General features: G+C 72.7%; 2 protein-coding genes and 1 long non-coding RNA gene across 3 annotated transcripts; 2 read left to right on the top strand and 1 right to left on the bottom strand.

The window, feature by feature from the left end:
* The first annotated feature begins 318 nt into the window (after positions 1–318).
* Positions 319–1,845, top strand: LOC148050695 (uncharacterized). The gene is made up of 3 exons (XR_015700849.1): positions 319–729; positions 1,355–1,389; positions 1,761–1,845. It is a non-coding gene; the product is annotated as an uncharacterized LOC148050695 (long non-coding RNA).
* A 723-nt stretch (positions 1,846–2,568) lies between these two features.
* LOC148050694 (CD209 antigen-like protein E) lies at positions 2,569–9,390 on the top strand. Its single transcript, XM_087741079.1, has 6 exons — positions 2,569–2,576; positions 2,676–2,806; positions 3,763–3,846; positions 5,681–5,832; positions 6,441–6,545; positions 9,382–9,390. Exons 1-6 carry the CDS (start codon positions 2,569–2,571, stop codon positions 9,388–9,390), a joined length of 489 nt encoding a protein of 162 aa, XP_087597205.1.
* A 4,563-nt stretch (positions 9,391–13,953) lies between these two features.
* TRAPPC5 (trafficking protein particle complex subunit 5) lies at positions 13,954–17,332 on the bottom strand. The gene is made up of 2 exons (XM_087741089.1): positions 17,229–17,332; positions 13,954–15,544 (listed from the first exon to the last, which is right to left on the bottom strand). Exon 2 carries the CDS (start codon positions 15,538–15,540, stop codon positions 14,974–14,976), a length of 567 nt encoding a protein of 188 aa, XP_087597215.1. The 5' UTR covers positions 15,541–15,544; positions 17,229–17,332; the 3' UTR covers positions 13,954–14,973.
* Positions 17,333–25,771: the final 8,439 nt, after the last annotated feature.

Genomic DNA, 25,771 nt, shown 5'->3' with positions numbered 1-25,771 from the left:
ATTTGGGGACCACCAGGGACCCCTGGGGGTGACAGGGACCTTTGGGGACCCTTGGGGACACTGGGGACCCTTGGGGATGTTGGGGACATTTGGGGACACGGGGGGTCTCAGGGACATTTTGGGGACATTTAGGGGCCCTTGGGGACACTGGGGGTGTCAGGAACCTTTGGGGGACATTTAGGGACCCTTCGGGACATTTGGGGACACTGGGGGTGTCAGGGACCCTTGGGGACCTTTGGGGACATTTGGGGACCCTTGGGGACACTGGGGGGGTCAGGGACCCCTGGGGACATTTGGGGACCACCAGAGACAGGGGGGGCCACTTCAGGTGCCAGGGATCTTTGGGGACGTTTGGGGACACTGGGGAGACCGTTGGGCATCAGTGGGACATTTGGGGACATTTGGGGACAATCAGGGACCTCCGGGGATGCTGGCAGCCGTTGTTGGGGACCCCAGGGAGGTTGGGGACAGCTGCGTCACCGCTCTGGCGCTGGGGACGGTTTCGGTTCCCCCCTGGGGCCCCTGGGGACAGGCTGGGGGCCGCGGTGGCCCGTGACAGGGACGTGGTGGCCCATGACAGGGACGTGGTGGCTGGTGACAGGGCCGCGGTGGCCCGTGACAGGGACGTGGTGGCCCATGAGAGGGCCGCGGTGGCCCGTGACAGGGACGTGGTGGCTGGTGACGGGTGGGTGGCAGGACCTGGCAGGGTCGCACTGGGACGTGGCCAAGGTGGGGACGGGGACACTGGGATGGGGACACCGGGCTGGGGACAGGGACAGAGGACACCGGGGTGGGGACAAGGACCTTGGGATGGGGACACTGGGGTGGGGACAGGGACAGAGGACACCGGGGTGGGGACAGGGACATGGGATGGGGACACCGGGGTGGGGATGGGGACAGAGGACACTGGGGTGGGGATGGGGACACCGGGGTGGGGACCCCAGGGTGGGGACAGGGACAGAGGACACTGGGGTGGGGACAAGGACCTTGGGATGGGGACGCCGGGGTGGGGACAGGGACATAAGGACCCCAAGGCTGGGGATGGGGACACCAGATGGGGGGACCCTGGGCTGGGGACGGGGACAGGGCTGGGGGGTGGCAGGGGGAGGTGGCACTTGGGGACAGGGTCATCGCCTGGGAGGTGGCACTTGGGGACACTGTCGTCACATGGGGACACAGGGCTTGTGCGGGGAGGTGGCACTTGGGGACATGGTGCCCCCATGGGGAGGTGGCACTTGGGGACAGGGGGCTCACAGGGGGAGGTGGCACTTGGGGACATGGTGCCCCCATGGGGAGGTGGCGCTTGGGGACAGGGTCCTTGCCCCCCCCATCCCCATCCCCCGCTCTCTTCCAGCCCCCCCGGCCCCGCCCCCGCCATGAAGGCCCGAGGTACCGGTGGGCGGGGCTACCCGGGGGCGGGGCTGCAGGGGGAGGTGTTTGTGGAAGGGGCGTGGTTATAGGAAGGCGGGGCACTTAGGGGTGGGGTTAAGGGGAGGAGTTAATGGTAGTGGGCGTGCTTGGGGGCGTGGTTAGGGAAATGGGCGGGGTTGAGGGGAACAGGTCGGGCTATGGGAAGGCGTGGCATTTAGGGGCGGGGCTAAAAGGGGAGGGGTTGGGGAAGGGGCGGGGTTAAGGGCAATGGGCGTTAAGGGACAGGGAGGGGTTAAGGGGAAGGGGCGGGGTTAAGGGAAGGGGCGGGGCTTGGGGCAGTTTTGGGGCGATTTGGGGCAGTTTTGGGGTTCCCCCCCACCCCCCCCCAGGCCGCCCCTGCCCAGACGCCGAGGACTACGAGAACGTGGTGCCCCCCCGCCCCTCCCCCACCTCCCCCTCAGGGCTCTGGGCCCCGCCCCGCCCCCACCCGGCCCCGCCCACGGGGGGAGCACAGGTACCGGGGGGGGGGGATTTGCCCCAAGGGGGGGTCATTTGCCCCAAGGGAGGGGTCATTTGCCCCATGGGGGGGTATTTGCCCCAAGGGAGGGGTCATTTGCCCCAAGGGGGGGGTCATTTGCCCCATGGGGGGGTATTTACCCTATGAGGGGGTTATTTGCCCCGGGGGGGTATTTGCCCCAAGGGAGGCGTTTTTTTGCCCCGGAGGGGTATTTGCCGTGGGGCAAGTGTTTGCTCCAGTGAGGGGTTATTTGCCCCAGGTGAGGGATTATTTGCCCCATGGGGGGGTCATTTGCCCCGGGGGTAGGTTATTTGCCCCAAGGGAAGGGTTATTTGCCCCGGGGCGGGTATTTGTCACATGGGGGGGGTATTTGCCCCAAGGGAGGGTTTATTTGCCCCATTGGGGGGGTTATTTGCCCCGGGGGAGGGTTATTAGCCCTATGGGGGGGTATTTGCCCCAAGGGAGGGGTTATTTGCCCCATTGGGGGGTTATTTGGCCCGGGGGAGGGTTATTAGCCCTATGGGGGGGTATTTGCCCCAAGGGAGGGGTTATTTGCCCCATTGGGGGGTTATTTGCCCCGGGGGAGGGTTATTAGCCCTATGGGGGGGTATTTGCCCCAAGGGAGGGGTTATTTGCCCCATTGGGGGGGTTATTTGCCCCGGGGGAGGGTTATTAGCCCTATGGGGGGGTATTTGCCCCAAGGGAGGGGTTATTTGCCCCAAGGGGGGGTTATTTGCCCCGGGGGAGGGGGTATTTACCCCCCTGCCCCCCCAGATGCCCCCCCCAGCCCCCCCCCCCCTCCCCCCCCCCGAGAGGGGGGGGGAGGGGGGGGCCCCCCGGGGCGGCGGCTGCTGGCCCTGGCCGTGACCTTGGGGGCCCTGGCGGCCGCCGGAGCCGTCGGCATCGGCCTGGGCACACGTGAGTCCCGGCCCAGTTGGGGGGGGGGGGCCCAATCCTTATTGGGGGGGCTGAGCCCCAGTTCGGGGGGTGTAAACCCCATTTGGGGGGGGGGGCTGAACCCCATTTAGGGGGGTCTAAACCCCATTTTGGGGGAGCTGAGCCCCATTTTTGGGGTCTGAGACCCATTTGGGGGGGGCTGAGCCCCACTTCTGGCGGGCTGAACCCCATTTAGGGGGGTCTAAACCCCATTTTGGGGGGCCTGAGCCCCACTGCTGGGGGGCTGAACCCCATTTTGGGGGGTCTAAAGCCCATTTTGGGGGGTCTAAACCCCATTTGGGGGGCTGAACCCCCTTTGGGGGGGTCTAACCCCGATTTTGGGGGGCTGAGCCCCATTTTTGGGGTCTGAGACCCATTTTGGGGGGTCTAAACCCCATTTTGGGGTGACTGAACCCCATCTGGGGGGGGCCTGAGCCCCAGTGGGGAGGGCTGAGCCCCATTTCTGGGGGTCTGAGCCCCATTTTGGGGGGGTCTAAACCCCATTTTGGGGGGCCTGAGCCCCATTTCGGGGGGGCTGAATCCCAATTCGGGGGGCCCAATTCCCACTGTGGGGGGCTGAGCCCCATTTTGGGGGGTGAAAGCCCAATTTTGGGGCGCTAAGCCCCATTTCTGGGGGTCCGAGCTGCATTTTGGGGGGCCCGAGCCCCATTGGAGGGGGTCTAAACCCCATTTTGGGGGGGGCTGAGCCCCATTTTGGGGGGTGAGAGCCCAATTGGGGGGGGGGGGGCTTAGCGCCGTTTCTGGGGCGCTGAGCCCCATTGAGGAGGTCAGAGCCCCTTTTTTGGGGGGTTGAGCCCCATTTCTGGGGGGTCTGAGCCCCTTTTGGGGGGGGCTTTAACCCCGTTTGGGGGGTCCAAGCCCCGCTGGGGGGTCCGAGGCCCCATTTTGGGGGGGCTGAGCACCCCCGCGCCCCGCAGGGAGCCTGGACCAGGCCCTGGCCGAGGTGCGGCTGCAGCAGGAGCAGCTCCAGCAGGATTTGGCCGCCCTGAGGCGGACCCTGGGTGAGCCCCCCAAACCCCCGGGCCCCCCCCAAACCCCCCGGACCCTGGGTGAGCCCCCCAAACCCCCCGGGCCCCCCAACCCCTCCCGGACCCTGGGTGAGCCCCCCAAACCCCCCGGGCCCCCAAGCCCCCCGGACCCTGGGTGAGCCCCCCAAACCCCCGGGCCCCCCCAAACCCCCCGGACCCTGGGTGAGCCCCCCAAACCCCCCGGGCCCCCCCAACCCCTCCCGGACCCTGGGTGAGCCCCCCAAACCCCCCGGCCCCCCCAAGCCCCCCGGACCCTGGGTGAGCCCCCCAAACCCCCCGGGCCCCCCCAAACCCCCGGACCCTGGGTGAGCCCCCCAAACCCCCCGGGCCCCCCCAAACCCCCGGACCCTGGGTGAGCCCCCCAAACCCCCCGGGCCCCCCAACCCCTCCCGGACCCTGGGTGAGCCCCCCAAGCCCCCCGGGCCCCCCCAAACCCCCGGACCCTGGGTGAGCCCCCCAAACCCCCCGGCCTCCCCAGCCCCCGGAGCCCCCCAGCCCCTGGGGCCCCCCAAACCCCCGATCTCCCGCATCCCCCCAGCCCCCTGAGCCCCCCGAGCCCCCCAAAACCCCCGGGGTCCCCCAGGCCCCTGGGCCCCCCAAACCCCCTGAACCCCCTGGGTCCCCCCAACCCCCCCAGGTCCCCCCAACCCCCGGGTCCCCCAGCCCCCCGGATCCCCCCAGCCCCCTGAACCCCCCGGGTCCCCCCAACCCCCTGGGTCCCCCCAGCCCCCCCGGATCCCCCCAGCCCCCTGAACCCCCGGGTCCCCTCAAACCCCCCGGGTCCCCCCAACCCCCGGGTCCCCCCAGCCCCCCGGATCCCCCAGCCCCCTGAACCCCCCGGGTCCCCCCAACCCCCGGGTCCCCCCAGCCCCCCCGGATCCCCCCAGCCCCCTGAACCCCCCGGGTCCCCCCAAACCCCCCGGGTCCCCCAGCCCCCCCGGATCCCCCCAGCCCCCTGAACCCCCCGGGTCCCCCCAACCCCCGGGTCCCCCAGCCCCCCGGGGTCCCCCAGCCCCCTGAACCCCCGGGTCCCCCCAACCCCCGGATCCCCCAGCCCCCTGAACCCCCCGGGTCCCCCCAAACCCCCCGGGTCCCCCAGCCCCCCCGGATCCCCCCAGCCCCCTGAACCCCCGGGTCCCCCCAACCCCCCGGATCCCCCCAGCCCCCTGAACCCCCCGGGTCCCCCCAACCCCCGGGTCCCCCCCAACCCCCGGGTCCCCCAGCCCCCCGGATCCCCCCAGCCCCCTGAACCCTCCGGGTCCCCCCAACCCCCGGGTCCCCCCAAACCCCCGGGTCCCCCAGCCCCCCCGGATCCCCCCAGCCCCCTGAACCCCCGGGTCCCCCCAACCCCCCCAGGTCCCCCCAACCCCCGGGTCCCCCAGCCCCCCCGGATCCCCCCAGCCCCCTGAACCCCCGGGTCCCCTCAAACCCCCCGGGTCCCCCCAACCCCCGGGTCCCCCCAGCCCCCCGGATCCCCCCAGCCCCCTGAACCCCCGGGTCCCCCCAACCCCTGGGTCCCCCAGCCCCCCGGATCCCCCAGCCCCCTGAACCCCCGGGTCCCCCCAACCCCCCGGGTCCCCCCAAACCCCCCGGGTCCCCCAGCCCCCCCGGATCCCCCCAGCCCCCTGAACCCCCCGGGTCCCCCCAACCCCCGGGTCCCCCCAAACCCCCCGGGTCCCCCAGCCCCCCGGATCCCCCCAGCCCCCTGAACCCCCCGGGTCCCCCCAACCCCCGGGTCCCCCAGCCCCCCCGGGGTCCCCCAGCCCCCCGCCCCCCCCGCCCCCCCGAGCCTGACCCGGCGGCGCAGGGGGGCTGTGCCACGGCTGCCCCTGGGGCTGGGCGCCCTTCGGGGGCAGCTGCTACCTCTTCGCGGGGGGCCCCCGCCGCTGGCGCGAGGCCGAAGGCTCCTGCGCGGCCCAGGGCGGCCACCTCCTCATCCTCGACACCCCCGAGGAGCAGGTACCCCCCCGTGCCCCCCAGCTGAGCCCCTGCCCCGTACCTCTGCCCCCCAACTGTGCCCCCCGCCGTGGCCGTGCCCCCCCCAACTGACCCCCGTGTGCCCCCCATGTTCCTCCGTGTGCCCCCCCCCCCATGACTGTGCCCCCCAACTGACCCCTGCCCCCCAACTGTGCCCCCCCCATGGCCATGTGCCCCCCACAGCCGTGCCCCCAATGTCCCCCCGTGTCCCCCCGTGCCCCCCATGCCCCCCATGGCCCTGCCCCCCCATGTGCCCCCCCAGCCATGCCCCCAATGGCCCCCCATGGCCCTGCCCCCCCCATGGCCATCTATGTCCCCCCCGTGCCCCCCATGGCCCTGCCCCCCACGGCCCCCCATGGCCCTGCCCCTCCCCCCGTGCCCCCCATGGCCCTGCCCCCCATGCCCCCCACGGCCCCCCATGGCCCTGCCCCTCCCCCCATGCCCCCCATGGCCCTGCCCCCCACGGCCCCCCATGGCCCTGCCCCTCCCCCCGTGCCCCCCATGGCCCAGCCCCCCACGGCCCCCCATGGCCCTGCCCCTCCCCCCGTGCCCCCCATGGCCCTGCCCCCCATGCCCCCCGTGCCCCCCAGGAGTTCGTGCTGGGCGCAGCCCCCCAGCCCCGCGGGCACTGGCTGGGCCTCAGGGCCCCCCAGCAGGGGGGTGGCGCTGGCTGGACGGGGCCCCCCCGCCTTCAGGTAACCCCCCCCCCGCCCTGCCCCTCCCCCCAAATCCCCCCCATGTCCCCCTCATGTCCCCTGACCCCTCTGACCCCCATCCCCCTGACCCCCCATCCCCTCTGTGACCCCTGTGACCCCGTGACCCCCTGACCCCATCCCCTCTGTGACCCCCCGACCCCCTGTGACCCCCTGACCCCCACCTCCCCTCTGTGACCCCTGTGACCCCGTGACCCCCATGTCCCCAATGACCCCAAACCTCCCTGAGCCCCCCACCCCCCCATGACTCCCCCGACCCCATGACCTCTGCCCTCCATGACCCCCCCGACCCCCCCACCCCCTGTGGCCCCCTGCCCTCTGCCCCCCATGACCCCCTGTGACCCCCTGCCCTCTGCCGCCCTGTGACCCCCCGTGACCCCCCGGCCCCCCTGCCCTCTGCCCCCTGCCCCCCGTGATCCCCCCGACCCCCTGCCCTCTGCCCCCCCGTGACCCCCCGTGACCCCCCGGCCCCCCTGCCCTCTGCCCCGTGATCCCCCCGACCCCCTGCCCTCTGCCCCCCGTGACCCCCCGTGACCCCCCCGGCCCCCCTGCCCTCTGCCCCCTGCCCCCCGTGACCCCCCCGGCCCCTCTGCCCTCTGCCCCCTGCCCCCCGTGATCCCCCCGACCCCCTGCCCTCTGCCCCCCCGTGACCCCCCTGACTCCCCCTGCCCCCCACCCCTCGCCCCCCCGCCCCCCTCTGCCCCCCCCGCCCCCCCGCCCCCCTGACCCCTCCCTCTGCCCCCGCAGCTCCTGGGGCCGGGGGGAGCCGAGCGGGGGGGGGCAGGGCTGCGCCGCCCTCCTGCCCCACGGCCGCTGGGCCGCCCTGGCCTGCGAGCGGGCCCTGGGCTGGGTCTGCGAGCGGCGCCCCCCCTGCTAGGGACCCCCGGGGGGGGGGGCCCAGAGGGTCCGGGGGTCCCCCCCCGTGGGGTCCCGTGTGCCCCCCCCGGGTGTGGGGGCCCCTGGAGGGCAATAAAGGTGCTGAGGAGGAGAGCGGAGCATCATGGGGGACATGGGGGGACATGGGGGGGCTGGGGGACACTTGAGGGACATGGGGACAGAGGGACACTGGGGGGACATGGGGAGGACATGGGGGGCATGGGGGGCATGGGGGGACAGGGGATGGGGACATGGGGGGACAGGGGGACACTGGGAGGGGACATGGGAGGCACACGGGGGACACTGGGGGGACAGGGGATGGGGGACATGGGGGGACAGGGGGACACTGGGAGGGGACATGGGAGGCACACGGGGGACACGGGGGACAGGGGATGGGGACATGGGGGGACACTGGGAGGGGACATGGGAGGCACACGGGGGACACTGGGGGGACAGGGGATGGGGACATGGGGGGACACTGGGAGGGGACATGGGAGGCACACGGGGGACACTGGGGGACAGGGGATGGGGGGACATGGGGGGACAGGGGGACACTGGGAGGGGACATGGGAGGCACACGGGGGACACTGGGGGGACAGGGGATGGGGGACATGGGGGGACAGGGGGACACTGGGAGGGGACATGGGAGGCACACGGGGGACACTGGGGGGACAGGGGATGGGGGACATGGGGGGACAGGGGGACACTGGGAGGGGACATGGGAGGCACACGGGGGACACTGGGGGGACAGGGGATGGGGGACATGGGGGGACATGGGGACACTGGGGGATGTTGGGGGACGTTGGGGACATGGGGAGATATGGAGGGACAGGGGACATGGGGGGACACTGGGGGACAAGGGGGGCATGGGGGGACAGGGGACGGGATGGGGGCACGGGGAGGACATGGGGACAAGGGGGGCACGGGGACAGGGGATGGGGGACATGGGGATGGGGGACACTGGGGGATGCTGGGGGACGCTGGGGACATGGGGAGATATGGAGGGACAGGGGGACATGGGGACATGGGAACAGGGGGACACGGGGCCGTGGGGGACATGGGGGCTACAGGGACTGGGGGACATGGGGACATGGGGGTGGCCTCTGTCCCCACAGTGTCCCCAACCTGCGCACAGCTGGTGCAGGCACCATCGGTGCTGCTGGGGCCCTGTCCCCGTGTCCCCGTGTCCCCATGTCCCTTCATGTCCCTGTGTCCCCACGTCCCCCTGTCCCCCATCTCCCCCACCCCACCCAGCCCCACGTGTCCCCTCCTGTCCCCTCCCCGTGCCCCCGTGTCCCCGTCCCCCGCCCTCGCACGTGGCCGCTTCCCCTTTCACTTCCCCTCTGGGGACACGGGGGGGGGGACACGGGGACACGGGGGGGGGGGACACACACGTGGGGACACGCGTCCCCGCAAAGACCATGGGGACATGGGGGGGACAGGGGGACACCGGGGGGGCACATGGGGACATTGGGGGACGTGGGGACATTTGGGAGGACACTGGAGGAACATGGGGACACTGGGGGGGGGACACGGGGATGTGGGGACGCGTGGGGACACTTGGGGTCATGTCAGGACACTTGGGGGCAGTGGGACGGGGGGTGCCATTGGGGGGACACGAGGACACCGAGGGGACATGGGGACATTTGGGGACACCCCGCGGGGGTGCCCAGGGCGGGGCCGGTGGGCGGGGCCTAAACCGGTGGGCGGGGCCGAGCCCAGCCGACCTCGCTGCAGCCGTGGGCTGGGGACGGCAGGTGCGGGGGGGGGGGGGAGTGGGGGTCCCGGGGGGGCCGGGGGGGGGGGTCCCCGCGGGCGGCTTCTTCCTGCTGGGGGCGGGGCTGGTGCTGCTGGTGCTGCTGGGTGAGCGACCCCTGACCCCTGACCTCTGACCCCACCCGACCCCTGACCCCCACCCCCTGCTCCCCCCGCCCCCCCCAAGCACCCATAGTGTCCCCAAGGAGCCCCCAGCCCTCTGCCCCCCCATGGCCCCCCCCCCAGTGACCCCCAAACCCTCCTGTGACCCCCAAGGGAGCCCCCCGTGACCCCCCCGACCCCCATGGACCCCTCCAGCCCCCCCAGTGACCCCCATGGACCCCCTGCCCCCCCAGTGCCCCCCCCAGCCCCCATGGACCCCCAGTGGGAGGGACTGGGAGCCATTGGGAGGGACTGGGAGCCCCACTGGGAGGGACTGGGGGGACTGGGGGGTACTGGGACCCTGACTGGGAGGGACTGGTCCTCCGAGGTGACCCCTGACCCCTGCCCTTTGCCCCCAGGGCGCAGGAGGTGGAGCTGAGGGCGGGGCTGGGGCAGCTGCGGGGGGGGGGGGCGCCCCCACCCTCAGCCCCCCACCGAGCCCCTCCCCCACCCTCAGCCCCTCCCCCACCCTCAGCCCCCCACCGAGCCCTTCCCCCGCCCCTTCCCCCACCCTGAGACCCCTACTCTCAACCCCTCCCCCACCGTCAGCCCCTCCCCCATCCTGAGCCCCTCCCCTACCCCTTCCCCCACCCTCTGCCCCTCCCCCGAGACCCCACCCACAGCCCCTCCCCCACCCTCCCCCGCCCCTCCCCCATTAAAGGCGGTTTTGTGGAGCCCCCCCGTGTCCGCGGGGTGGGGGAGGGGGGGTCCCCATTGTGTCCCCCCCGATGTCCCCTCGGGGCACCCCCAGTGTCCCCAGGGGTGTCCCCAGTGTGTCCCCCCCGTGCCCCCCCGAGTGCCCCCCAGTGTCCCCAAACGCCCCCCCAGGTGTCACCCGATGTCACCTCAGGGCACCCCCAGATGCCCCCCCGTGTCCCCAAGGTGTCCCCAAGAGTGACCCCAAACGTCCCCCGCCCCCCCCGTCCCCAGGGGTCCCCTCTGCCCCCCACTGTCCCCCCTGTCCCTCCCAGTGCCCCCCAGTGTCACCCAGTGTCCCCAGCAGTGACCCCAAACGTCCCCTGCCCCCCCCAGTGTCCCCCCCAGTGCCCCCCAGTGCCCCCCCAGTGTCACACACGAGGTTTATTGTCACCGCGAACGGCCCGAGCGGGGAAGGGGGGTCCCCAATTTGGGGGGGTGTGTCCCCTTGGGGGGGAGGGGACCGGGGGTCTTCGGGGGGGGGGGTTCTCAAAGAGGGGGGTGTCCCCAAGGGGGGGGGGGGTGTTCTTTGGGGGATCCCGGGGGGCGGTACCAGGGGGTCCCCAAGGGGGGGTCCCCAAGGGGGATCGGGGGGCCAGCAGGTCCCTGGGGGTCTTCAGGGGGGTCCCGGGCTCAGCAGGCCCAGGGCCGCTCGCAGAGCCCCCCCCGGGCCGGTTCCCCCCCCCCCGCGGGTCCATGGCCACGCCGTCCTCCCCTCCCCCGCCTCGTCCGGCTGCCCCCAGCGCCAGGTCGGGGGGGGGGGGGTCAGCGGGCACCCCCCGGCCCCACAGCCACCCCACAGCCCCCCATGGCACCCCACAGCCCCCATGGCACCCTATAGCCCCCCCATGGCACCCCACAGCCCCCATGGCACCCCACAGCCCCCCATGGCACCCCACAGCCCCCATGGCACCCTATAGCCCCCCCATGGCACCCCCAGCCCCCCATGGCACCCTATAGCCCCCCCATGGCACCCCACAGCCCCCATGGCACCCTATAGCCCCCCCATGGCACCCACAGCCCCCCCATGGCACCCCACAGCCCCCATGGCACCCCACAGCCCCCCATGGCACCCCACAGCCCCCATGGCACCCTATAGCCCCCCCATGGCACCCCCAGCCCCCCATGGCACCCTATAGCCCCCCCATGGCACCCCACAGCCCCCATGGCACCCTATAGCCCCCCCATGGCACCCACAGCCCCCCCATGGCACCCCACAGCCCCCATGGCACCCTATAGCCCCCCCATGGCACCCACAGCCCCCCATGGCACCCTATAGCCCCCCCATGGCACCCCACAGCCCCCATGGCACCCTATAGCCCCCCATGGCACCCACAGCCCCCCCATGGCACCCTATAGCCCCCCCATGGCACCCCACAGCCCCCATGGCACCCACAGCCCCCCATGGCACCCCACAGCCCCCCATGGCACCCCCAGCCCCCATGGCACCCTATAGCCCCCCCATGGCACCCCACAGCCCCCATGGCACCCACAGCCCCCCATGGCACCCCACAGCCCCCCATGGCACCCCCAGCCCCCATGGCACCCTATAGCCCCCCCATGGCACCCCACAGCCCCCATGGCACCCACAGCCCCCCATGGCACCCCACAGCCCCCCATGGCACCCCACAGCCCCCATGGCACCCTATAGCCCCCCCATGGCACCCACAGCCCCCATGGCACCCTATAGCCCCCCCATGGCACCCCACAGCCCCCCATGGCACCCACAGCCCCCCATGGCACCCCCAGCCCCCATGGCACCCTATAGCCCCCCATGGCACCCCACAGCCCCCCCATGGCACCCCCAGCCCCCATGGCACCCTATAGCCCCCCATGGACACCCCCAGCCCCCCATAGGCCCCCATCACCCCGTAACTCCACAGCTCCCCCAGCCCCCCCAGCCCCCCCGCCCCCCCCCCCCCCCGCCCCGGTAGGCGCTGGGGCTCCCGTCCACCCGCTGGAAGGAGCCCTCGGAGCCGCGGTCGGAGCCCGATCCGGGTGGGGGGGGGGTCGGGGGGGCCGCCAGGAAGGCGGGGGGGAGGGGCTCTGCTGGCCCCCCCGGGCCCCCATGGACACCCCCCGGCACCCCCCGGACACCCAGCACCCCACAGACCTCCCTGGTACCCCACGGACCCCCATGGACCCCCACAGCACCCCACGGACCCCATGGCACCCCCCTAGCCCCCCCCGGGCCCCCATGGACCCCCACAGCACCCCACGGACCCCATGGCACCCCCATAGCACCCCACGGACCCCCATGGACCCCCACAGCACCCCACGGACCCCATGGCACCCCCATAGCACCCCACGGACCCTCGTGGCACCCCATAGCCCCCCCCCCCCAGTCCCCCAGGCCAGGCACCCCCAGGACCCCAGGTATCGGGACCCCCCCCCACGGGTGCTCACCCATGGGGACCCGGGGGCCAGGGTGAGCCCCCACCTGGGTGACACCCCCCCCCCACCCAGGAGCCCCCCACCCATGGGGACCCGGGGGCCAGGGTGACCCCCCACCCGGGTGACCCCCACCCAGGAGCCCCCCACCCATGGGGACCCGGGGGCCAGGGTGACCCCCCACCCGGGTGACCCCCACCCAGGAGCCCCCACCCATGGGGACCCGGGGGCTCAGGTGCCCCCCCCCCCCACCCCAGGAGCCCCCCCCCAGGGACCCGGGAGCCCCCCAGCAGCCCCCGCAGGCCAGGCCGGTGGCCGCCAGCAGCAGGCAGAGCCCCGGGGGGACCCCAACGTCCCACGGCCACCCCCTGCCTGCGGGGACAAGGGGACAAGGGACACCGGTCAGCGGGGGGGACACACGGGGGGGGGCCGCCACCCCCCCAGCACCTGCACGGCCCCCTCCCATGGGTGCAGCGAGCGCGTCCGGGCTCGGCTGGTGGCAGCGGGTGACACCCCAAGGCCACCCACGCCCCCCCGCCGCCGCGGGGACCCGTGCCACCATCCCGCCGCGGGGACCCGTGCCAGCGGGGTGGCCCCCGCCCGGGTGCCAGCGCAGCGTTTTGGGGGAGGATGTGGCTTTGGGGGGGAGGGGGGGACACGGGGGGGACACGGGCACCCGGCGCGTGACAGCGCAGGCACCCGGGCCTGGCCGCCGGGTCCCCAAGGGCCTGGCGTCCCCAGGGGGACAGGGACACCCCAACGTCCCCAAGGAGCAGCCCTGGTGTCCCCAAGGAGAGGGGGAACCCCAATGTCCCCAAGGACCAGCCCCAGTGTCCCCAAGGGGATGGGGACACCCTCGGTGTCCCCAAGGACCAGCCCTGGTGTCCTCAAGGACCAGCTTGGTGTCCCCAAGGAGATAGGGGACAACCTGGTGTCCCCAAGGAGCAGCCCCAGTGTCCCCAAGGAGACAGGGACACCCCAATGTCCCCAGGAGCCAGCCTTGATGTCCCCAAGGACCAGCCCTGGTGTCCCCAAGGGGACAGGGAACACTCTGGTGTCCCCAAGGAGCAGCCTGGTGTCCCCAAGGGGACAGGGACACCCCAATGTCCCCAATGAGCAGCCTGGTGTCCCCAGGGAGATAGGGGATGACCTGGTGTCCCCAAGGAGCAGCCTCAGTGTCCCCAACGGGACAGAGACACCCCAATGTCCCCAGGAGCCAGCCCCGGTGTCCCCAAGGGGACAGGGACACCCCACATCCCCAGGAGAAGGGACAGGGCTTGGGGACACCGACTGTCCCCACCGCAGCCCCAAAGGCCCCGAGGGACCCGGAGGGGACAGTGCCACGGCGGAGGGACCGGAGCCACCCCGGGGTGTCCCCAAGCCCCCAGCGAGGGGCTGAGGGACAGGGAACGTCCCCAAGGGCCACCAGGAGGGACCAGGGACGGTGTCTGGGGACCCAACCAGCCCCGCGATGTCCCCAGACGTCCCCAAGAAAGACCCAAAGGCCATCGGGAGGGACAAGGGATGGTTTATAGTGACACCAACCAACTCGAGTGTCCCCGAGAGGCACCGAGGGCCACCACGAGGGATGAAGGACAGCGGCGAGGGACCCAAGCCACCTCCAGTGGCCCCAGGGGTGGCCACGGGCCATCAGGAGGGACAAGGGACGGCGTCCAGGGACACAAAGGGACCCCGGTGTCACTGAGGGTGGCCAAGGGACATCAGGAAGGACAAGGGACGGCAGTGAGGGACCCAAACCACCTCCAATGTCCCCAAGGGTGGCCAAGGGACATCAGGAGGGACAAGGGACAGGGACACAAAGGGACCCCAGGAGAGGCCAAAGGCCATCAGGAGGGACAAGGGATGGCGGTGAGGGACCCAAACCACCTCCAGTGTCCCCAGGGGCCACCAAGAAGGACACAGGACAGCGGTGAGGGACCCAAGCCACCTCCAGCGTCCCCAAGGGCCATCAGGAGGGACAAGGGATGGCGGTGAGGGACCCAAGCCACCTCCAATGCCCTCAAGGGCCACCAAGAAGGACACGGGATGGCGGTGAGGGACCCAAGCCACCTCCAGTGTCCCCAGGGGCCACCAAGAAGGACACGGGACAGCGGTGAGGGACCCAAGCCACCTCCAGCATCCCCAAGGGCCATCAGGAGGGACACGGGATGGCGGTGAGGGACCCAAGCCACCTCCAGTGTCCCCAGAGGCCATCAGGAGGGACACGGGATGGCGGTGAGGGACCCAAGCCACCTCCAATGCCCTCAAGGGCCACCAAGAAGGACACAGGATGGCGGTGAGGGACCCAAGCCACCTCCAGCATCCCCAGAGGCCATCAGGAGGGACAAGGGATGGCGGTGAGGGACCCAAGCCACCTCCAGCATCCCCAAGGGCCATCAGGAGGGACACGGGATGGCGGTGAGGGACCCGAACCACCTCCAGTGTCCCCAGGGGCCACCAAGAAGGACACGGGATGGCGCCGAGGGACCCAAGCCACCTCCAGCGTCCCCAGGGGTGGCCCGGCCCCCCCTCAGCGCCCCTCCAGGCTCTTGTCCCGGGCGATGACGGCCTCCTCGAACTTGATCATGAGGGTGGTGCCTTTGTGCCAGTGAGCGGTGACCTTGGCGGGGAAGCCGCTGGCGGTCAGGACGGCCTCCACCAAGCCGGCGGTGAAGGCGGCGCAGTTGAGGGTGCTGTTCTCCTTGGGGACCGAGATGTAGGTGTTGACCAAGGGCTCCTTCTCGATGACGTAATAGGTCTTGTCGTCATCGTTGGCTTGCTCCAACTTATCGGCTTCTTTCCCGAAAAGCGCCCGCCACACCGGGCCCTTGACGAAGAGGAGGACGTTGAGGACCTTCGTCTCGCGCCGACCGCTCTTCTCCCGGGCCACCAAAGCATCCAGGACGCGAAGACCCACTTGGTGGCCCAACCGGGCCAGCTTGGCTTGCAGCTCGGCTACCGAGTAGACGCGGTTCTGGCAGTACTGGACCAGCTCGGAGAAGAGGAGGGCGAAGGCGCTGAGGCTGACCTCGGTGCGGGGCCGGCCCAGGGCTCGCTCCAGGAGCGGGGACTTCCCTCGGGTGAAGCGGGCGTCCATGGTCCTGGGGGAGGGAGAAAATGGGGGGGTCAGGGGGTGTTTGGGGGGGTCTGGGGGTGGCCAAGGGGATCTGGGGGGTGTTTGGGGGGTCAGGGGGTGTTTGGGGGGTCAGGGGGTGGCCAGAGGGGATCTGGGGGGTGTTTGGGGGGCGCTGGGGGCACTTGGGGGGTCTGGGGGTGGCCAAGGGGATCTGGGGGGTGGTTGGGGGGCACTGGGGGGCATTTGGGGGGTCTGGGGGTGGCCAGAGGGGATCGGGGGGGTTTGGGGGTGCGGGGGGTGTTTGGGGGGTCTGGGGGGGCATTTGGAGGGTCTGGGGGTGGCCAAAGTGGGTCAGCGGGTGGCCAAAGGGGGTCAGGGGGTGTTTGGGGGGGGTCTGGGAGACATTTGGGGGGGTTCGGGGGGTCTGGGGGGCGTTTGGGGGAGCCTGGGCGTGGCCAAAATGGGTCAGGGGGTGTTTGGGGGAGTCAGGGGGTGTTTGGGGGGTCTGGGGGTGTTTGGGGGGTCTGGGGGTAGCCAAGGGGATCTGGGGGGGTTGGGGGGCGCTGGGGGGCATTTGGGGGGTCTGGAGGTGGCCAAAGGGATCTGGGGGGGGTGGGGGGGTCTGGGGGTGTTTGGGGGGGTCTGGGGGTGGCCAAGGGGATCTGGGGGGTGTTTGGGGGGGTCAGGGGGTGTTTGGGGGGTCTGGGGGTGGCCAAGGGGATCTGGGGAGGGGGGTTGGGGGGCGCTGGCGGGCATTTGGGGGGGTCTGGGGGTGGCCAAGGGGATCTGGGGGGGTTGGGGGAGTCGGAGGGGTGTTTGGGGGAGTCTGGGGGTGGCCAAGGGGATCTGGGGGGGGTTGGGGGGCGCTGGCGGGCATTTGGGGGGTCTGGGGGTGGCCAAAGGGGATCTGGGGGTGCATTTGGGGGGGTCTGGGAGACATTTGGGGGGTTCGGGGGGTCTGGGGGGCATTTGGGGGAGTCTGGGGGTGGCCAAAGGGGGTCAGGGGGTGTTTGGGGGGGGTCTGGGAGACATTTGGGGGGGTTCGGGGGGTCTGGGGGCGTTTGGGGGAGCCTGGGCGTGGCCAAAGGGTGTCAGGGGGTGTTTGGGGGAGTCAGGGGGTGTTTGGGGGGTCTGGGGGTGTTTGGGGGAGTCTGGGGGTGGCCAAGGGGATCTGGGGAGGGGGGTTGGGGGGCGCTGGGGAGCATTTGGGGGGGTCTGGGGGTGGCCAGAGGGGATCTGGGGGGCATTTGGGGGTGCGGGGGGGTGTTTGGGGGGGTCTGGGTGGGGGTGGGGGGCATTTGGGGGGTCTGGGGGTGGCCAAAGGGGGTCAGGGGGTGTTTGGGGGGGTCTGGGAGACATTTGGGGGGGTTGGGGGGTCTGGGGGCGTTTGGGGGAGCCTGGGCGTGGCCAAAGGGTGTCAGGGGGTGTTTGGGGGGGTCTGGGGGTGTTTGGGGGGGTCAGGGGGTGTTTGGGGGGTCTGGGGGTGGCCAAGGGGACGAGGGGCGGCTGGGGGGTTGGGGGGCCGTTGGGGGTTGCGGCCGGAGGGGGCGGGGGGGCCCAGCGGGGTTCGGGGGGGGCGGGGAAACCCCTGGGAGCCCGGGGGGGAGGGGAGGGGGGAGGGGAGGAGAGGGGAGAAGGGGGGGATGGAGGGGGAAGGGCATGAGGGGGGGGATGGGGAGGTGGGGTGGGCGCTGCCCCCCGGTACCCACCGGCCGCCGGCGGCTCCCCGCTCCCGCTTTACGGCCGACACCGTCGCAAAGCGGCCGCGCGGCCGCCGCAAAGCGCGGGGTTGAGGGAGGGGGAGGGACCGCGTCGCCCGGGGCAACCGCGGGGGCGGGGCCAAGGGGCGGGGGGACTGGGCGGCGGGGGCAGGGTCAGAGCCAGCGGCGCCCCGCCCCCTCCGCCCCTGCCCGCGCCCGCCCTCCCGCCTCTGGCCCCGCCCCGGGTGGCCACGCCCCCTCTGCGACCACGCCCCCCCCGACGCCTGGGTCCCCCCGCGCACCAGGGAGGGACCCACGGCGCCCCGGGAGCCCCGTACGCCCGTGTGTCCCCCCCGGGCCCTGGCCCCCACCCATGGCGGCTGTGGGGGCTGTGGGGCACCCATGGGTGCTGTGGGGTGCCGTGGGTGCCGTGGGGGCTGTGGGGCACCCATGGCGGCTGTGGGGTGCCGTGGGGGCTGTGGGGCACCCATGGGTGCTGTGGGGTGTCGTGGGTGCCGTGGGGGCTGTGGGGCACCCATGGCGGCTGTGGGGTGCCGTGGGGGCTGTGGGGCACCCATGGGTGCTGTGGGGTGCCGTGGGTGCCGTGGGGGCTGTGGGGCACCCATGGCGGCTGTGGGGTGCCGTGGGGGCTGTGGGGCACCCATGGGTGCTGTGGGGTGCCGTGGGTGCCGTGGGGGCTGTGGGGCACCCATGGCGGCTGTGGGGTGCCGTGGGGGCTGTGGGGCACCCATGGGTGCTGTGGGGTGCCGTGGGTGCCGTGGGGGCTGTGGGGCACCCATGGCGGCTGTGGGGTGCCGTGGGGGCTGTGGGGCACCTATGGGTGCTGTGGGGTGTCGTGGGTGCCGTGGGGGCTGTGGGGCACCCATGGCGGCTGTGGGGTGCCGTGGGGGCTGTGGGGCACTCATGGGTGCTGTGGGGTGCCGTGGGTGCCGTGGGGGCTGTGGGGCACCCATGGGTGCTGTGGGGTGCCGTGGGTGCCGTGGGGGCTGTGGGGCACCCATGGCGGCTGTGGGGTGCTGTGGGTGCCGTGGGGGCTGTGGGGGCTGTGGGGCACCTATGGGTGCTGTGGGGTGCCGTGGGTGCCGTGGGGGCTGTGGGGCACCCATGGGTGCTGTGGGGTGCCGTGGGTGCCGTGGGGGCTGTGGGGCACCCATAGGTGCTGTGGGGTGCCGTGGGGGCTGTGGGGGCTGTGGGGCACCCATGGGTGCTGTGGGGTGCCGTGGGTGCCGTGGGGGCTGTGGGGCACCCATGGCGGCTGTGGGGTGCTGTGGGTGCCGTGGGGGCTGTGGGGCACCCATGGGTGCTGTGGGGTGCCGTGGGGTGCTGTCCCCTCAGTGTCCCCAATGTCCCCATATCCTCTCTGTCCCCAATGTCCCCCATACCCCCAGTGTCCCCATGTCGCCCAGTGTCCTCATGCCCCCAGCGTCCCCAATGTCCCCATGTCCCCTCAGTGTCCCCGCTGTCCCCAATGTCCCCCAGTGTCCCCATGTCCCCAAGTGTCCCCATGTCCCCCCATGTCCCCATGTCCCCACTGTCCCCATGTCCCCCAGTGTCCCCACTGTCCCTATGTCCCTGTGGCTCCACGGCATCGAGCAGGTGACAGTGGGGACGCCGGGGACAGGGGGACATTGGGGACATGGGGGGACATGGGGACACGGAGGGACAGGGGACAAGGAGGGAGGAAAGGGCTCTGCGCCGTTGTGCAGGTGACATTGGGGACACGGGGGGACAGGGACACCAGGAGACACAGGGACAGCGGGGGACACGGGGGTGGCATGGCCACCAGGGACTGTGGTGGCACTGGGGACCAGGGGGTGACACCGGTGTCCCCAAGCCCTGGCCGCGGGGATGGACACGGGGGGTCGGGGACCGGGGGGTGACGCTGGCGTTGGGTGGTGTGGGGACGGGGACACCATGGATGGCACGGGGGACACCCGTGGGTGTCCCTGTCCCTGGGTGTCCCCGTGGGTGTCCCCGTGGGTGTCCCCATGCCTGGGTGTCCCCGTGGGTGTCGCCGTGGGTGTCCCTGTGTGTGTCCCCCCGGGTGTCCCTGTCCCTGGGTGTCCCCGCGGGTGTCCCCGCGTGGCAGTGGCCCTGTCCCCTCACCCCGTGCCCCGAGGTGCGGGAACGTCCCCAGGTCACCCACGAGCGGCCCCGCGGGACCCCGCCATCAGGGACGTCCCAGAGGTGAGGGGACACGGGGGGACACGGGGGGACTTGGGGACATGGGGGGACACGGGGGGACATGGGGGGCATGGGGACACGGGGGACATGAGGGGACTTGGGGACACGGGGGGACACGGGGGGACACGGGGGGCATGGGGACACAGGGACATGGAGGTTCAGGGAGGGGACATGGGGGACACGGGGTCCCTGGGGAGGGGACGGGGGGCTTGGGGACCTGGGGGGTCCCCGGGCGCTGGTGGGGGTGCAGGATGGCACCCCAGCGGCCGTCAGCTGGGGGGCACTGGGAGGGACTGGGGGAATAACTGGGGGCACTGGGAGGGACTGGGGGGGACTGGGGGGGGACGGGGGGAGTAACTGGGGGCACTGGGAGGGGACTGGGGGGACTGAGGGGGGACGGGGGGAGTAACTGGGGGCACTGGGAGGGGACTGGGGGGGACTGGGGGGGGACGGGGGAGTAACTGGGGGCACTGGGAGGGGACTGGGGGGGACTGGGGGGACTATGGGAGTAACTGGGTGCACTGGGAGGGACTGGGGGGACTGAGGGGACTTGGGAGTAACTGGGGGCACTGGGAGGGGACTGGGGGGGGGCTGAGGGGACTGGGGGAGTGACTGGGAGGTACTGGGGGGCACTGGGAGTGACTGGGGGGACTAGGGACACTTGGGGAGACTGGGGGGTACTGGGGGCACTGGGAGTGACTGGGGGGACTAGGGACACTTGGGGAGACTGAGGGGGGAACTGGGGGGTACTGGGGGCACTGGGGGGACTGGGGGCACCGGGGGAGTAACTGGGGGGACTGAGGAGGAGTGGGGGGAACTGGAGGGGCACAGGGGGATAACTGGGTACACTGGGGGGGGCACTGGGGACACTGGGGAGGTAACTGGGGGACACCAGGAGTAACTGGGGTCACTGGGAGGTAACTGGGAGAGCACTGGGGGACATTGGGGGGTACTTGGGGACATTGGGGGGACACTGGGGGGTAACTGGGGACACTGGGGGGACACTTGGGGACATGGGGGGGACACCAGGGAACAGAAGAGGCCCTGGAGGTACTGGGGGACACTGGGAGACACTGGGGGGACATTGAGGGGCACTGGGGGACACTGGGGGACGGGGGGGCAGGGGACAGAGGAGACCTTGGGAGGGAACTGGGGGTACTGGGGGACACTGGAGGGGCAGTGGGGATAACTGGGGAGACTGTGGGACAGCGGGGGGCACTGGAGGATACTTGGGGACACGGGGGGGACATTGGGGGGTATGGGGGACACTGGGGAGTAACTGGGGACACTGGGGGGCAGTGGGGGGCAACTGGGGACACGGGGATAACTGGGGACACTGGGGGGTAACTGGGAGAGCACTGGGGGGGACATTGGAGGGTACTTGGCGACATCGGGGGGACACTGGGGATAACTGGGGACAGTGGGGGACACTGAGGGACACCAGGGGGACACTGGGGGGGCACTGGATACACTGGGAGGGCACTGGGGGACACTGGGGTATAACTGGGGTCACTGGGGGGTATAACTGGGGAGAGCACTGGGGGACATTAGGGGGTACTTGGGGACATCGGGGGGACACTGGGGGATAACTGGGGACACTGGGGGGCAGTGGGGGGCAACTGGGGACATGGGGATAACTGGGAACACTGGAGGGTAACTGGGAGAGCACTGGGGGACATTGAGGGGTACATGAGGACATCAGGGGGACACTGGGGGATAACTGGGGACAGTGGGGAGGCAGTGGGGGGCAACTGGGGACATGGGGATAACTGGGAACACTGGAGGGTAACTGGGAGAGCACTGGGGGACATTGAGGGGTACATGAGGACATCAGGGGGACACTGGGGGATAACTGGGGACACTGGGGGGGGCACTGGGGGACACCAGGGGACAGAGGAGACCCTGGGGGGGAACTGGGTCCCCTGCCCCCCCAGTGATGGGTGCCCCCCCCCAAAGGCTGGAGAAGGGACCCAGGCGCCCCTCCCCCGCGCCCGGCCCCCCCCCCCCGCTGGGTGGGTGGGTGGGGGAGGGGGAATTATGGGTGCAATTAGGAGCCATTTGGTTAATTGCTGGCGGCTGCCAGGGGGGATTGGGGACACGGCGGGGGGGGAGGGGGGCACCCATCACCCCCACCCCCGCCACCCGCCCCCGCACCCCACGGCCCCCCCGCTGGGAGCCTGCAGCACCCGTGGGTGCCCGGAGCGCCCACAGCACCCACAGCTCCCACGGGCACCCACGGGCATCCCTGGGCACCCCACAGCACCCACGGGCACCCACGGGCATCCCACAGCACCCCACAGCACCCACGGGCACCCACGGGCACCCCGCAGCACCCACGGGCATCCCTGGGCACCCACAGTACCCACGGGCACCCCGCAGCACCCACAGCACCCACGGGCACCCCGCAGCACCCACAGGCACCCACGGGCATCCCACAGCACCCCACAGCACCCACGGGCACCCCACAGCACCCACAGCACCCACGGGCACCCCGCAGCACCCACAGGCACCCACGGGCATCCCTGGGCACCCACAGCACCCCACAGCACCCACGGGCATCCCACAGCACCCACGGGCATCCCTGGGCACCCACAGCACCCACGGGCACCCTGCAGCACCCACAGGCACCCACGGGCATCCCTGAGCACCCCACAGCACCCACGGGCACCCCAAAAGACCCGTGGACACACTGAGCACCCCAGAAAACCCCACAGCACCCACGGGAACCCCAAGGCACCCCATAGCACCCACAGCACCCACAGCACCCACGGGCACCCCGAGCACCCGTGGGCACCCCACAGCACCCACAGCACCCGTGGGCACCCAGAGCCCCCACGGGCACCCCACAGCATCCTGAGCACCCGTGGGCGCCCCACAGCACCCACGGGCACCCCGAGCACCCGTGGGCACCCCACAGCACCCACAGCACCCGTGGGCACCCAGAGCCCCCACGGGCACCCCACAACATCCTGAGCACCCGTGGGCGCCCCACAGCACCCACAGCACCCACGGGCACCCCGAGCACCCATGAGCACCCAGAGCCCCCACGGGCACCCCACAGCATCCTGAGCACCCGTGGGCGCCCCACAGCACCCACGGGCACCCCCCAGCCCCCTCGGGCACCCCGAGCACCCATGGGTGGCCCCCCCGCGCTCCCATCGTCCCCGCGTCCCCCGCGGCCCCCCCCCCCGTCTCCCCCCGTGCCCCCCCCCCCCGGTGACCCCCCCCGGGGGGGCCCGGCTGCGGGGGGGGGGGGGGGGGGCGGGGGTATAAAGGCGCGGTGCGGGGTGCGGGTGCTGCACCCACCATGGCCGCGCCCGGAGCACCCGCGGGGGTGAGGGCACCCGGGGGGGGGCACCCGGGGGGGGCCACCCATGGGTGGGGGCACCGGGGGGGGCAAACTCGGGGTGGGGGCACCCATGAGTGGGGGGCACCCGGGGGGGGTATGGAGTGGGGGGCACCGGGGGGGGGTGTTGGGGGGCGCAAAGGGGTGCGGGGTGGGCACCCAGGGGTGGGGGACACCCGTGGGGGGTACCCGGGGTGGGGGGCACCCCTGGGGGGTTTGGGGGTGTCCGGGGGGATACAGGGGGGTCCCCGCAGCGGGGGGGGGTCCCCCCATTTCGGGGGGGGGGTCCCATAGCAGGGGGGGGCCCCGTTTCGGGGGGTTCCCCCTTTCGGGGGGGTCCCCGTTTTCAGAGGGGGGCCCCCGGCAGAGGGGGGTCCCCGGAGCAGGAGGGGGGTCCCCGTTTCGGGGGGTTCCCCCTTTCAGAGGGGGTCGCCGGCAGAGGGGGGTCCCCGGAGCAGGAGGGGGGGGGTCCCCGTTTCGGGGTTCCCCATTACCGGGGGGTCCCCGTTGCAGGAGGGCCCCCCGGCAGAGGGGGGGCCCCCGGCAGAGGGGGGGTCCCCGGCAGAGGGGGGGTCCCCGGAGCAGGAGGGGGGGTCCCCGGAGCAGGAGGGGTTCTTCGCGCTGCTGAGCTCGGTGCAGGGCGGGCGCATGGAGGAGCAGCGCTGCAGCCTGGGGGGGCCGGCAGGTGGGGGCGGGGGGGACACGGGGGGACACGGGGGGCAGCACTGGGGAGGGGGCACGGGGGGGGGGGGGCGATGCCCTGGGGGGCTGTGGGTGCTGTGGGTGATGCCCTGGGGGGGTCCGTGAGTGCCGGGGGGACCGTGGGTGCCGGGGGGGGGGGTCTGTGGGTGCGGGGGGGTGTCTGTGGGTGCCGGGGGGGTCTGTGGGTGCGGGGGGGTTCCGTGGGTGCCGGGGGGGTCTGTGGGTGCGGGGGGGGTCCGTGGGAGCCGCGGGTGCGATGTGGGTACCATGGGGGATGCCGGGGGGTCCGGGGGGGTCTGTGGGTGCCGGGGGTTCCGTGGGTGCCGGAGGGGGTCTGTGGGTGCCGGGGGGTTCTGTGGGTGCGGGGGGTGTCCGTGGGTGCCGTGGGGGGTCTGTGGGTGCGGGGGGGGTTCCGTGGGTGCCGGGGGGGTCTGTGGGTGCGGGGGGGGGTGTCTGTGGGTGCGGGGGGGGGGTCCGTGGGTGCCGGGGGGTTCTGTGGGTGCCGGGGGGGTGTCCGTGGGTGCCGTGGGGGTTCTGTGGGTGCGGGGGGGGGTTCCGTGGGTGCCGTGGGGGGTCTGTGGGTGCGGGGGGGGGGGGGGGTTCCGTGGGTGCCGGGGGGGGGGTCTGTGGGTGCGGGGGGGGGGGGGGGGGGTTCCGTGGGTGCCGGGAGGGGGTTCCGTGGGAGCCGCGGGTGCGATGTGGGGGCGCAGGCGGGGGGGGCACCCCCCCCCCCCCCGAGCTGGCGGCGCTGCTGGAGCTGCTGGCGAGTTCCCAGGGGCGCCGCATGGACGAGCAGCGCCTGCCCGTGCCCCGGCTGCCCGGCTTCGGGGCCGGCAAGGTGCGGGGGGCACCGGGGGGGGCACCGGGGGGGGCACCGGGGGGGGGGGGGTCGGGGGGGGAGGCAGCGGGGGAGGGGAATGGGGGGGAGATGACCGGGGGGGGCACCCAGGATGGGGGGGACCCGGGGGGGGCACCCGGGGGGGGAGCTGGGGGAGGGGGCGATGGGGGGGGCACCGGGGGAACTGGGGGGGCGGGGGCGTGGGGAGGGGAGCTGGGGGGCACCGGGGAGGGGGGAGCTGGGGGGGGGGGGGCGATGGGGGGGGCACCGGGGAGGAGGGGGCACCGGAGGGGGACGCGGGGGGGCACCGGGGAGGAGGGGATTGGGGGGGGGGAACATCTCGGGGGGCACCAGGGAGGTACCCGGGGGGGGGGGGGGGTGTCACCGGGAAGGGGGGACCCGCGGGGGTCCCAGCCCCACGGCGACCCCCCGGGTGGGGACCCCGCGGGTGCCACCCCCCCCCCCCCGTCTCCCCACAGGACTGAGCCCCCAGCGCCCGGCGGCGCCCCCGCCCCCGCCGCGTCCCCCCGCCCCCCCCCGCCCCCCGCCGCCCCCCGCAATAAACCCCCGCCCTGGCACCCCGCGGCCTGCACCGGCTGGGGACACGGGGGGACACGGGGGGACACGGGGGGGCAGGGCACCCATCGCCGCGGGGGGGCACCAGGGGACAGGGGACAACCATGGGGGGTGGCACTGGGGACACCCAAGCAGACGGGGGGGGGGATATGGGGACACAGGACACCCGGGGGTGGCACCAGGGGACACCCATGGCAGACAGGTGACACCAGGGGACACAGGACACCCGGGGGATGGCACCAGGGGACACCCACGCAGATGGGGGGGACACCCGGGGACACGGGACACCCGGGGGTGGCACCAGGGGACACCCACGGCAGACAGGTGACACCAGGGGACACAGGACACCCAGGGGGGTGGCAGTAGGGGACACCCACACAGATGGGGGGGACACCCGGGGACACGGGACACCCAGGGGGTGGCACCAGGGGACGCCCACGCAGACAGGTGACACCCGGGGACACAGGACACCCAGGGGGGTGGCAGTAGGGGACAGGGACACCCATGGCTGATGGGTGACACCATGGACACCCTCGCAGATGGGTGACAGTAGGGGACACAGGACACCTGGGTGGGTGGCAGTAGGGGACACAGGGGACACCCACACAGATGGGTGACACATGGGGACACAGGACACCCATGGGGGTGACACTAAGGGACACCCCCAGCAGATGGGTGACACTAGGGGACACAGGGCATCTGGGGGGTGGCAGTAGGGGACAGGGGATGGCAGATGGGTGACACAAGGACACAGGACAACCATGGGGGGGGTGGCATTGGGGACACCCACGCAGACGGGTGGCGCATGGGGACAGGGGACAATCATGGGGGTGGCACTAGGGGACAGGGGACACCCATGCAGATTGGGGACACAGGACACCCAGG

This window comes from Nipponia nippon, unplaced genomic scaffold (genome assembly GCF_047370975.1).
Source record: "Nipponia nippon isolate SJK-2023a ecotype South Korea unplaced genomic scaffold, ASM4737097v1 scaffold_72, whole genome shotgun sequence".
Classification (NCBI taxonomy): domain Eukaryota; kingdom Metazoa; phylum Chordata; class Aves; order Pelecaniformes; family Threskiornithidae; genus Nipponia; species Nipponia nippon.
The sequence above is the reverse complement of the archived record's forward strand: the minus strand, read 5'-3'. Positions and strand labels throughout refer to the sequence as shown.